General features: G+C 52.4%; 1 protein-coding gene across 1 annotated transcript in view; it reads left to right on the top strand.

The window, feature by feature from the left end:
* Nucleotides 1-8,098: 8,098 nt before the first annotated feature.
* The window catches only part of PADI1 (peptidyl arginine deiminase 1), a 41,977-nt gene continuing 36,865 nt past the window's right edge, over nt 8,099-13,210 (top strand). The window contains exon 1 of the mRNA XM_003127647.7: nt 8,099-8,375. Coding sequence (XP_003127695.3) covers nt 8,284-8,375 — 92 coding nt within the window. The 5' untranslated portion in view covers nt 8,099-8,283. The remainder of the gene's footprint in view (nt 8,376-13,210) is intronic.

The raw sequence follows: 13,210 nt of genomic DNA on the forward strand, positions 1-13,210 counted from the left end.
ATCAGCTCCACCTACCAGTGGGCGGACACCAGCCCCCCCATCAGGAAACCTACAGCAAACCCCCCATACCGACTTCAGCCACAGTGGGGGCAGACACCAGAAGTAAGAGAGGCTACAACTCTATTATCTGTAAAAAGGTCACCACACCAAACACCTATAAAAATAAAAAGAGAACTATAACTCATATGAGGGAGAAAGGAAAAACCCCAGAAAATCAGCCAAGCGATGAGGAGATTCTCAGCCTCCAGGAAAAAAAAGACTTTAGACTGTTGATGCTGCCTTCCATGCATGCATCCCTGGTGCTCGCACATCCCCTGACGGTAGCTCTTACAGAATGTCCTGGTGACAACGCATTCACATGGCCAAGTTCACTGTAAACTATGCTTTCTTAGAGCTGGGCTTCTCTTAACTGGTTTAGTTTTACCTTTAGCACCATGATTCACAGAATTGATTATTTCCCTTTTTTCCTGGACCACCAGGAAACCCACAGCTAAATGGCCAGACAGGATGGCTCTCCTGTCTTTCTTTCCTTATTCTTTGACTTCATTTTCTCTCTCTCTCTTTTTTTAGAATAGCGGGATGTTCTCCCTTTAGGGCTTATTTATTTATTTTTGCTTTTTAGGGCTGCACCTGCAGCGTATGGAAGTTCCTGGGCTAGGGCTCGAATCAGAGCTGCAGTCACCGGCCTAGGCTACAGCCACAGCAACTTGGTATCCTACGCCACAGCTCACGGCAACGCCAGAGCCTTAGCCCACTGAGCGAGGCCAGGAGTCGAACTTGCAACCTCATGGATACTAGTCAGGTTCTTAACTCACTGAGCAACAACAGGAAGTCCCTATTTTCTCTCTTAAAAATAAATCTTAGGAATTCCCATTGTGGCTCATTGGTTAACGAATCCGACTAGGAACCATGAGGTTGCGGGTTTGATCCCTGGCCTTACTCAGTGGGTTAAGGATCTGGCGTTGCCGTGAGCTCTGGTGTGAGCTGTGGTGAAGTTTGCAGATGCAGCTCGGATCCCATGTTGCTGTGGCTCTGGCGTAGGCTGGTGGCTACAGCTCCAATTGGACCCCTAGCCTGGGAACCTCCATATGCCGCAGGAGCGGCCCAAGAAATGGCAAAAAAAAAAAAAAAAAAAAAAAAAAAAGACAAATAAAAAAAATCTTAGCCAAGATGCATTTTGTAAGCTGTCTTAAATGCTTTTTATTAGGATGCGGGCTGTAAATCGTGAAGAAGTGGAAGTGTTTTGTCTTCCTGTGGAGTGGGTGCTGGAGGAAGAGAGGGGGACCTGGGGAAGGGAAGGGGAGGGTAGGAAGGCTGCTGATGGGCAGTGGTTCATGGAAAAGCCAGGGTCAGGGAGTAAGCCCCCAGTAGGGGAAGGAGGGCGGCCCAGAGTGGAATGATTAAGACAGGGGTCAGGTACTGAGTGATGGAGGGGTCATCCAGGACCTGGTCCGGGGGTCTTAAATGCCAGGCCAAAGTTTTTTTTTTTTTTTTCTTATTAGGGCCTCACCTGCGGCACATGGAGGTTTCCAGACTAGGGGTTGAATGGGAGCTGTAGCTGCCGGCTACGCCACAGCCACACCTGATCTGAACCGCATCTGCAACCTACACCACAGCTCATGGCAATGCTGGATCCTTAACCCACTGAGCAAGGCCAGGGATTGAACCTGCGTTCTCATGGATGCTAGTCAGATTCATTAACTGCTGAGCCATGATGGACACTCCTAAATTTCTATTTTTTGAGGCTCAGCTGTACCTCAGGCACTTTGCATATGTCATTTATAACGTCTCCATTATTCCAGATTTTGTGATTTGGGAGACCGAGCCTCAGAGAAGTTAAATTGTTTGCTCAGGGTTGTGAAATTTAAGAAATGGCAGAGCTCAGATTAGAATCCCAGACAGCAGGGCCCCCAGATGGAGGCTTTGTCCTCACTCCTTTATGCTGGGACCACAGGAGGCTGTCAAAGGCTTTTCAGGGAAGTGACGTGATCAGTTTCATGTTTCAGACAGATCACTCTGCTTTCCGCATGGAATGCGGTCATTCTGGGGCCTGGGGGACCAGGAGGCTGCTCAGAGCTCAGCTGAGAGGTGGTGGCGGCTGGGACCAGGGTGGTAGTGCAGGTGAGGGCGGGGACAGAGAGGAAGGGGTGGGGGCAAGAGAAATCTGGAAGGTAGAGCTGACAGGTCCAGTGGGGGGACTTTTGATGTTGGGGGTGGGGAAGGGGGAAGACCAAAGAGATTGCTAGGTCCCCAGCTTGGTCACCTGGGGTGGAGGCAGTGCCATTTGCTGAGATGCAGAAGCCAACTGGGGGCAAGGAAGGAGGCCCTGTGCTTGAGAGGCTGCTGAGTCAGCTGCCCTGGGGAGGTGGAGGGGGGCGCTGATTCTGCCTGAGCATCAGCCCCCAGGCCTGGACCACGCCCAGCCCAGTCCCCCTCATGTTGTCATTAGCTCTCCTGACATTATCACACTGAGCAGTTGATGTCCCAGAACTGAGGAGGGAGTCAATGATCCCTGATGGTCCCTGGTGACCTGGGCTGGGGTTTGGGGCTCTGAGGGCACAGTGTGAGTTGAGTTGAAAGTGACTCATGGACCTCACCACTTCCTGCCATTAGAGCCACTAGCTCCAGGCCCTCTGGCCCTGTGGGAATCCTTGGGTATCCTGCGTTCTCATGTGATGGCTGAGTCACAGGCCTTGGGGCCCCTCCTCCATTTAGCTGGGGGTCCTGGATCCTCCCCTAGATATCAGGGGCAGAGGAATGGGTTGTGGGGAGGACTTGGGAGATCCCAGAGGGGTGAGTTCATATAAGAATCTGAGAAGACTCAACAGGTGGTGAGAGCTCTGACTTCTAGAATGGCATCTATATACACAAAGCACCCAATAGATGTTTTTTCAAGGAAGGAATAAGGGAGGAAGGAAACCCTTGGATCTGGTCTTGGCTTCCCGTGACCACTGTGTCATCTTGGCCATGTCATTGTTCTTCTTTGAGCCTTGGCTTTTATCCAACTGGAAAGTGGATGGTCTCCAGGGGTCCTTCTATCTTGAAGCTGAGAATTCTGGAGAGCAGAGGGAACGGTACCCCTGGTGCTCAGGGGTGCGGGGTGTGGAGAATGGTCGGGGTGGGGGGCGGTGGCTAGAGGCCCAGACTCTGCGCGTGTGTGTGTGTGTCAAAATGGACGAGGCCACAGCTGGTGTCAGCAATGATAGGAGCAGCCCACAACCCACTCTGACCAGTGATAAGGCCTGAGGCAGGTGGGTTCCATGCCTGATGATGCCAAAGCTGACCTGGGCCCAGGTAGCTTACCCCCATGGGCACGAAGATAATGACAATGATTTCCCAAGCAGGGTTATTTCCTCCACCGCCCTCCTTAGTGGCCAGTTCATCAATTCATCAAGTCTCCAACCAAAGGCCCGAGGGTCAGGTCTGACTTACAAATGAGTTACATTTGCTTGACCCATAGTGTTCTGTTTTCAAGAAATATTGATTTTTTTTTTTTCTTTTTAGGGCTGCACCCACTGCATATGGAGATTCCCAGGCTAGGGGTCGAATCAGAGCCACAGCTGCCAGCCTATGCCACAGCCATAGCCACATCCACGCCAGATCCAAGCCGTGTCTGCAACCTATACACAGCGCACGGCAACACCTGATCACTGACCCACTGAGCAAGGCCAGGGATCGAACCCACATCCTCATGGATACTTGTTGGATTCCTTTCTGCTGCGCCACAATGGGAACTCCAAGAAATATTGAATTTTGATGTGTTGGCCAAAGCAGGCTCTATTCCTTTTGCCACACTTCCCACTCATCCCTATTGCCTTACACTGGGTAGCTTCACACATTTATATTATCTGCCCAACCCCCGAAGTCTTCTGAGTTTGGAAACTCTGAGCTAGCTTGACAATCCTAGTATGTGAACCAGAAAGAGTAGGAAGATGGAATCCTAGGGTATCTGAGGTTGGAAGAACCCTTGAGATCATGAAGATCTCATGTTCAGATCTCTGCCCCATTATCACTTCTTCAGAGAGGCCTTCCCTGATCAGCCTGCTCAGAGCAGCACCCTCTCCGCTCTGCCCCTGTACCTGACCCTCCAGTCTCTAGATTCCCAGATTACTCCATGTCCCACCTGCTACTCTGTATGCCCCATGAGGGCAGGGACTTGGTCTTTTTTTTTTTTTTCCTTTTATGGCCACACCTGCGGTATATGGAGGTTCCTAGGCTAGGGGTGGTATTGGAGCCACAGCTATCTACACCACAGCCACAGTGACACCAGATCCAAGCCGTGTCTATGACCTACACTGCAACTTGCAGCAATGCTGGATCCCTAACCCACTGACAGAGACCAGGGATTGAACCTGCATCCTCATGGACACTATGTTGAATTCTTACCCAGTGAGCCACAGAGAGAACACTCATGGACTTGGCTTATCTTATTTGCTGTTGTATCCCCACGCCAAGAATAGTGCCTGGCACATGGTAGTTTCTCAAAAAAAGCCACAAAAAACTGTTGATGAATGGGGAAAATGAGGCCCTGGGCATAGTACCACCAGCCCCAGACCCCCTCCCTGCCACAGTTGCCCTGGGTGGTTTCAGGGACATCCTGGAGTCGTGCTAGAATTCCATAGTCACCCAGCAGTGACACTTTGTTTGAAGCTAACCCATCTCTGTGTTTTACCTGCCAGAGGGGACAGGGGCCATGATGTCATCCAGCTCCCCACCCCTGCTCCTCCCAAATTCGACCAATCATCCTCAGAATCCCAAGTTCAAACAGACCACAACCTGGGTGTACAGGATGTGCCTTTTGTGGGTTGTGCACAGGGCAGGGGCCCGGGCAGGTCATGGTGTTTTAAGTGTTCTCAGAGCCAAAGGAAAGAGGAAGGGAGTAAATTGCAGAAGGTATGAGGGAGGCTGAGAACAGGAAACTCTTCTTATTCTTCCTCCAAGACAGACTTTTTTCCCCCAATTATAAACATATTTGCTCAAAAAACTGTGCAAACACAATGCAAAAGCATGAGGAAGGAGGTAAAAAGGACATGACATTCTACCTCCCAGGGATCTAGTCCACAGTTCAAGCCTGTCTGTGGTCAGGTGGCCTGGACTCAAATCCTGGCTTGACCAATTTCCCACTACGGACCTTGAAAGGGTCCTTAACTTCTCAGTGCCTTGGTTTCTTCTTCTGTAAATCGGGAGGGCTCTGGTGTCCCTCTCAGCTTCTTTGCTGACTTTCTGCTGCTCCCTCCTTCTTTCCTCCAGCTCTGAGAACATTTCTTTTTAGGGTACCTTGACCTTACCAGGCCCCTACCCTGCCTACAACCTGCAAAATGCATATCCTGCACACCCATGGTGTGGTCTGTTTGAAGTTGGGATTCCAGGACTAATTGGTACCTGTCACCTAGCATTGTTGTGAGGATTAGATAAGTGAATCCATGGAAGGGGCTTAGAACAGAACACATGGTGAGAGCTACGTATGTGTTTGCTAGCATTTCATCATCTGACAACGTCATTGTCATCATCAGCATTGCCACCATCATTACTAATATCATGATCATCTTTGCAGACAGCTTTCTACACCAACTTGCCTTTCCCCCTTTTTCCCATCTGTCCACCCACCCATCCCTCCATCCATTCATTATTCCATCTACCCACTTATTTATCCTTCTAGCCATCCATCCATCCTTCCCATCCTTCTTTTCATCCATCCATCCACCCATACATCCATCCTTAAATCCACCCATTGTTCCATTCATCCATCCATCCACCCATCCTTCCACTCTTCCATCCATCCATCTACCCATCTATCTCTCTGTCCATCTGCCTTTCCATCCATTCATCCATCCATCCTTCCTTCCATCCGTCTGTCCGTTCATCCATCTAATACATCCATCTATCCACCCATCCATCCATCCACCCATTCATACATCTATCCATCCATCCTTCTCTAATGGGAATATACCCACAAGCTCTTCAGAAGCCTGCTTTTTATACTCCACATTACATTACATATAGACAAAATGGCTCAGGTCCTGGTTAATGGGGAGAGGTGAGGGTGATGGAACCTAAAGTTTCACACATCCCTGAAGTGCTGTTTTGCTGGGTTCTGTATCCATGGGGTAAACCTAGACTCTGCCTCAGTGCCTTTGGGTATAATGAGCTTTGCAGATCAAGAACATTTGCCATCAAGTATGTTGACAGAAAGAAAGATCATTCAGGAAGATCCATCTTCAAAATCAAAAGTAACCAAATAAATCTTATGCCATTTATGTTTCCCATCTGCCTAATCAGGCTCGGTGCTCCTGGAGGCAGAGACTGTGTCCCCTCCTGCCCCCATCAGATTGGCAGGTCCCTAGGCAAGGGGTGTTTCTCCTCTCTCCAATTCCTTCTTGGTCATCCTCCCACCCCAGACCTATGGATGTGGGAATTCTGGTTGTGCGTTGGCTCTGTGGTGTGACTTCTTGGAATGAGAGGACCCTGTGGCTGAGAAGGGCCATTATGATTCCTAAAGGAACTCTCCTCCTGTCACTCCCAATGCCCAACATGGAGGGACCCTGTCCCCTGTAATTAGCTGCCTCCACTCAGGGGTCTAACAGAATTTTCATGGCTAAAGGTCCAGCACAGAACAGCTGGTCCACCCCCAGGCTTCCCCATCTCTCTGATGACAACTCTGTCCTTCCGGTTGCTGGGACCCAAAGCACTCCCGTCATCCTTGACTTCTTTTTCTCACATCCCAACCAACCACCAGCAAACTTTCTCAGCTCCATCTCCAAGATTCTTTCAGAATCCATCCACTTCTCGGTGCCTTCACAATTACGCCCAGCACCAAGCCCTCATCGCCGCTCACTTGGAGGATGGGAAAAGCATCGCCGCACTGTCAGGTGTTACCCACACTTTACTCATGTAACTTCACTCATCGTCTGTCTCCCCGGAATATAAACGCCATTAGAGCAGGGACTGTGGTCTTTTCTTCCTGGCTGTGTCTCCATAGCCTAAACAATTGCCTAACAGAGTAGGTGCCTGATGAATATTTGTCAAGTGAATAAATGTAATTCCACAAACACCCTGAGAACAGGCGGGAGCCAACATTTGCCAGAGCTGGAAGGAGGGGATTTTCAGAAACAAATCAGCCCTCCTGTAGCCCACTCTCTGAGCTCCTTTTCAAGTGTCCTCCCCACAGGCTGGCCAAGGATGCTGACCTGGGATGACTTCTGCCACCTCTGGAGTTGGGGGACAAAAGCATAAGCTCCTCATTTTTGGGGGGGGCGGTACAGTGTGTTGAGTCAGCGGGCCTGGCTGTGGCTCTACCACGGCCTGGCAGTGTGATCTGTGGCCATGGTTCTCTTCCTGCAAAAGGAGGATACCAGTAATAGTTGCCGGCATTTCTTCCGGTGAATACTCGGTGCCAGGCCCTGTGTTACAAAGAGCTCACATAATCCCCACATCAATCCAACAGAATAGGTACTACTGTTACAACTGCTGTCTTGCACATTGTTACAACCACTATTTTACATATGGGGAAACGGAGCCACAGAGGGGTTGAATAACTTGCCAAGGTCATAGGTTGTAAGAGGCAGAGCCAGGATTTGAACCCAGGCTGTCTGCCCCATCTGAGGTACTGCACTGATGTATGAGATAAGATCAGCAAACTGGAATTCCTGTCGTGGCGCAGTGGAAACAAATCCCAACTAGGAACCATGAGGCTGCAGGTTCAATCCCTGGCTTCGCTCAGTGGGTCAAGGATCCGGCGTTGCTGTAAGCTGTGGTGTAGGTTGCAGACGAGGCTCGGATCTGGCGTTGCTGTGGCTGTAGCGTAGGGAACCTCCATATGCCGCAGGCACGGCCCTCAAAAGACCAAAAAAAAAAAAAAGTGCAAACCGCTTACTGGCACAGAGTCAGCTCTCGGGAAACACTGACATCATTACCGTGTGGATTCAGGCACCAAGCATCTGAGGACGGGGGGGAGGGGACTGCTGGGGGGGCTTGGTAATTTTCTGTTGGCAGCTGAGCTCCCGGGTCCCGCTGAAGCCTCCCTTCCCCATCCTCCGGAGAGCCCTCCCCTCGGGTATCTCCTCCCTTAGCCTCTTAGCTTGACGGGCCTGAGTGAGGAAGGATGGGCATGGAGCCAGGAGGTGGGGACCAGGCTCAGGCAGGCTAATCAGGTCACAAGGTGAAATTAAAAGGGAGGAGGAAAGCACTGACCCATCAGAACGCACGCTCCTTCCTGGCAACGAGGTGCCCAGGAGAGGAGCTGGGGAACCAGGGTGCACGGAGGTTGGGAGCTGGGGGGACAAGATGGCCCCGCAGAGACCTGTGCAGCTGTCCCTGAAGAAGCCCACCTATGCCGTGTGTGTCGTGGGAGTCGAAACGTATGTGGATGTTCACAGGTGAGAACCCAGGGGCACCCAGCTGGTTGCAGAGGGCTGGGCTGGCCCGGAGGATGCATGGCGATAGAGTGGGCCCCTGGTGGAGGGGTCAGGCAGCTTGGAGGATGCTGGAGGGAGACTGTTTGGACAACAGAGCAGCTGGAATTGGCTGTGGCACCTGGGAGGGAGGCACTAGGGTATCAGGTCCATTCTGGGGCTCTGGACCCTGGGCATTGTGGCCAAGTCTTTGGCCTCCAGCCCCTGGATGAGGGTTCCAGCTCTGAGCCCAGGGGGAAGGTTTTGGGGTCTGGGCTCTGCATTCTGACATCCGAGTGAAACTTGCGTGAAGCTTTGGCGTGAACGGTTGCTCAAAAGGGGGAACAGATACGACCTCCCCCAACTTTGCTCTGAATTTCTTGCCAAGAGGACCCATCTCTCTGAAGGGGAGGGGTTGGGGGTGTGTGGCTGCTTGATCCTTGGAGGCCAGCCAGGGTGATTGGGATCAGGAGGGAGTGGTTAGGGAACGATTCAATGAGTTAATAAGGGAAAAGTCCTTGGAACAAGCCTGGGGCTTCTGTTTGCCCTGATGCTGACGAGGGTGAGGATGGAGATGGGGGTGAGGATGGCAGTGATGACATCTGAGGGGCAGGGGAAGCATCGGCTTCTCCTGTGGGGCCAAACCCTCCCTGTCCTGGCTTTACCCAGATGGGGGTCCAGGGACCTGGCCCAGTGCGTGGTTCCGCACCTGACTACTAATGGAGTTGAACCTGGGGGTCTCTGGGGGCAGTTCACGCTCTGTCTGTGATCCCCATCTCTATCGGATCAGATGGAATGAGATGCCCTGCAGATGGAGGGGTGAGCGGTCAAGGTAGGAGTCTCCCTCCCAGAGGACATGGGGGATGGGGGCTGATACGAGGTGGGATCTGAGTCCTGTCCTGTGCTCTCCCAGACTGGTTAATGAATGGCCTCAGCCCAAGAAGCCCTCCCCATGCCCCTCTCTGGGGCAATGCCCTGGCGCAGGGGGCGGGAGAGGAAAGCCGAGAGCCTGGGAGGCCAGACCTTGGCTCTAAGTCCTACTGGGGGACTGGGCGCGGGACTGGTTCTCTTGCACCTGAGTGGCCAGCAGAGATTCCTTTTTCTCCTGCCTTTTTAATGTAGGGTTGCCAAACTTAGTAAATGAAAACACAGGTGCCCAGTTAAGTTTACGAAGAAAAAAAGGTTTTTTTTAAGTATATCTCATGGGACGTACTTGTCTTTTAAAAAATTGCTATTTGGCTGAAATTCACATTTAACTAGGAACGCTATATTTTATCTGATGACCCTGCTTTAACACCAAGAGCATGGAAGGGGGTCTCAGTGAACCTCTAACTTCCTGATTGCTGATCCCTGTTCTTATCTGAGGGGATGGCTCATTCTGGAAGTTAATTTCAAAACCTCAGGTCCTATGTGGTACAGACGGAGGTCAGAAGCATTTGACTGGGAGCCAGAAGACCTGCGTTCTGGTCCTGGCTCTGCAGCAGACTTGCTGTCTGGCATGGGGCCAAGTCACTGGACCTCGCTTCCTCCTCTGAACCCCAACAGGATGAGCTGAGTCCCCTCTTCTGTTCAGTGTGGAGGGAAAACTCTGAGTCTCTGGAGTTGGATAGACTCAGGTTCTCATCCTAGCTCCATGCGTGGCTGTGTGACTGTGAACAAGCTGCTGCACTTCTCTGAGCCTCAGTTTTCTCATCTGATAAATGGGGAAGCAATAGCTCTGATGTCAATGGGTTGGGGGAGGGTAAACGCGAGTGCGCCTATTTTTGCGCCCTGAAAGCGGAAGGTGCTTACAGATCCCACGGGCTCTGTGGGTTCCCTTTCCTCTTTGATCTCTTCCTCCCATCTCACAAGGTGGGAGATGCAGGGACAGATCGGGGTGTGTGTGGTGGGAATGTGGGGTGATGCCATCTGCAAATCCTCTTGGGATGGCCAAGCACCTTAGCATCCTCAAGTGCAGGCCCTGGTGCAGGGAAGCTGCCTGGTTGTCTGGAGCAGCTGTGCTCTGGTTGACTCTGGAGGGAGGGGGCTGCTTAGGGGTCCTGAGTGAACACCGTGAGAACCCTGCACCCAAGAGCCCTTCAGGAACTTTCTCCCTGGATGGTGGTGGTGACTAGCGTCAGAGAGTCTCCAAACTGGAAAAGAGAAGTTTATTCTGCAGCAAGTTGGTTTAAAAGTAGACCTAAAGAAGAACTTCCAGCTCCTGAGATCTCAGAAAAGTGGAGAAAGGTGTGGTAGGATTGTCAAGACAGGCAGACGAAGGGGCCTGAGGATTGTCAACTTGGGAAGGTTTCAAGAGGAGCCTGGAGTTCACACCAGGGCCTGGGCTGGCCGGGAGGAAGGGGCTATACTTGGTGATGAACTTGGGGCTTCCCCACCCCCATTGCCAGGTGCGGCTCCAGCTGAGGCCGAGCAAGGGGCTTCTGTTTGGCCTTGTTGGTAGAAGGGAAAGACCCCTCGGAAGAGGCGGTGTGCCGGTCCCCTGAGCTGCCTGGAGTCTGAGCCCTCCAGAGCCAGGGGAGATGGGCGTGTGTGCATGATATCACAGGAAGTGATTAATTCCCCCATGTGCTCTGTACACTGGTCATTTGGAAAAATATTTGTGCTGGGGTAATTGTGTGCCCCCAAGGTGTCCTGGAAACCTTAGAAACCCCCTGACTCAGCAGATCCTACTCCCTCACCCCGGTTGGCTAGCTCACCATCGAGACGGCCCCTGGGCCTGGCCAGACCACCCTGACTGTCCAGTCCTGGCTCCGAGATGGCCTCTGAAGACTCACGCCAAAAAGAAGAGGAGGTGTGGCCTGGGGAATCCATTCATGTCCAGCCTGGGCTCCCTGTGTGCCCAGAGATCAGAGTCAGAGCTCCAGGCTGGAGGCCATAAGGCACATTTATTCTTGGGGGCGGAGGACAAGGCTGGCTGCCTGGGGTTGGGGACATTCTCCTAGTTTTTTTTCTAGGCCTCCCCCAGCCCTGCAAAAGCATCAACGCAAAAGAGACTCTTCAGATCTGCTGGAATTCAAGGAGACAGGTTAGGGCATCTCAGACGAGCCAGAGAGAGGACCCAGACCGTTTGCTTTTTCTTTCAAAAACCAAAAATGCCAAAACAGTTATAAAACATGTGGAGTATATATATATGTACATACATACATATATATATTCTTAATGTTAACATTGAGTAAATGAGTGCTTTGAACTTGCACAGAAGTACAATGAAGCATAATTGTGCTCCTTGCAGGATAATTATAGGATTGATGCCGACACTAATTCCCAATGACTGACAGGCTCCGAGAGCCGGGCTGGGACCCAGGTTTAAAGCCGGGTGAAGATGTCTCCTCCTCTTCGTTCCCTCCAGTTGTTGCATCAAGTTCCTTGATTGGAAGTGATGTTAAGGCTTAAATTTGAGGCCTGTTGGAGAGGATGAGGCCAGCGTCCCCCGTAAGTTCCACAGTCATGAGAGGCTGGGGGGCTGCAGGATCTGGGCGTCAAATGCTGTAGAGTGTGAGTTCTTGAAACGTGTTGATGTTTTGGAATCAGGGAGGCCATCAGAGATCAGCCACCCCTGAAGCCTACAGATGTCCCTGCCTCTCTGGTCCCATTTGCCACCTCCCATCTAGAGACCAGTTGATAACCCTTTGTCAATTGTCTTTCCTCCCCATTTCTGGCCCCGTAGTGCCCCGCCCCCGACCCCCTGTTCACCTTCCCAGCATTCTGGTCTCTGTATCTCTACACCCCTTACCGGCTCCTCTTCCCTCTCCTGCTCCTATCTCTTCCAGCCCCCGCTTCTCTCTCCTCCCCGCCCCCCCAGCCCCTGCCTTCCTCTCTCTGTGGGTGGGCCGGGGGCCAGCCAGTGGACCCTGAGAGAGGATATGCAGGGAATGGAGGGGTGGTCCCTCACCTGTGATATCCATGCTTCCTCGACCCCCGACTACCTAACCCGTGATGAGTGGTCCTCTCATTTGCTCTGTCCAGAGAAGCTTCCTTGCCTTTTTCTGTGGCTTCTAAGCAGCTGTTCAGCTCCTTCAAGTGGTCCTGATGCTCAAAGACATGTGGGTGGTGGGATGCGGGGCTGGAAGGAACTGGCAAATCCACACCCAGCCAAGGACGACAGCCACCTGGGGATCCAGGAGGGGGACCTCAGCTGTGGTCCAGGACGGGTGGGGGGGATTCCAAATCCCACCACCCAGGGGCTGGTGCCCAGGGAGCTGGGACCTGCCAGAAGTGGGCAGGGTCTGGCCCCGCAGAAGGTACAGACCTGTGTTGGGCCTCCAACTGCACCCTTGGCCCCAGAACAGAGAACCTGGTCACCCTGCTTTTGAGTCCAAGGCCATGTGAAGCCCCGCCAAGCCCTTCTTCATCACACCTTCCCAGAGACCCCTCCTGCCCCCATCTGGGTTGCTGGTGCCCTTGCTGGGAGGGGTGGGCAAAGGAAAGAGCAGAAATTCCTCAGGAGGATCCTGCGGAGGGTGCGGTCTGAGCCAGGCTGCCAGTCACCGGGGAAGAGTGGGCTGGACCTCGGTGAGGAGGAACGAAGGCTGGGCACCGTCCTGACTGGGCCCCAGAGGAGGAAGCTTCGTTGGGGTGGGGCCGTCTGACAGTCAATCAATGACTGCTGAGAACAGGATGGCCGGTAGTCACAACCACCAGCTGGGAGTCAGGCTGGTCCTTGCAGGCTGTGTGACCTCGGGCCAGTTATTTAGTCTTTCTGAGCCTATTTCCTCCCACCCTGGATGGGGATAATATCTCCAGGTGACTGTACCTGTGCCCTGGGCCCACATTTTCAGATGAGAACTTGCATACTCCATGGAGCGCAGCTGTGCATTTCC

Source organism: Sus scrofa, chromosome 6 (genome assembly GCF_054392235.1).
Source record: "Sus scrofa isolate SSC_HxYL_T2T_F1_AM1 chromosome 6, Sscrofa_HxYL_maternal_Yorkshire_Landrace_v2.0, whole genome shotgun sequence".
Classification (NCBI taxonomy): domain Eukaryota; kingdom Metazoa; phylum Chordata; class Mammalia; order Artiodactyla; family Suidae; genus Sus; species Sus scrofa.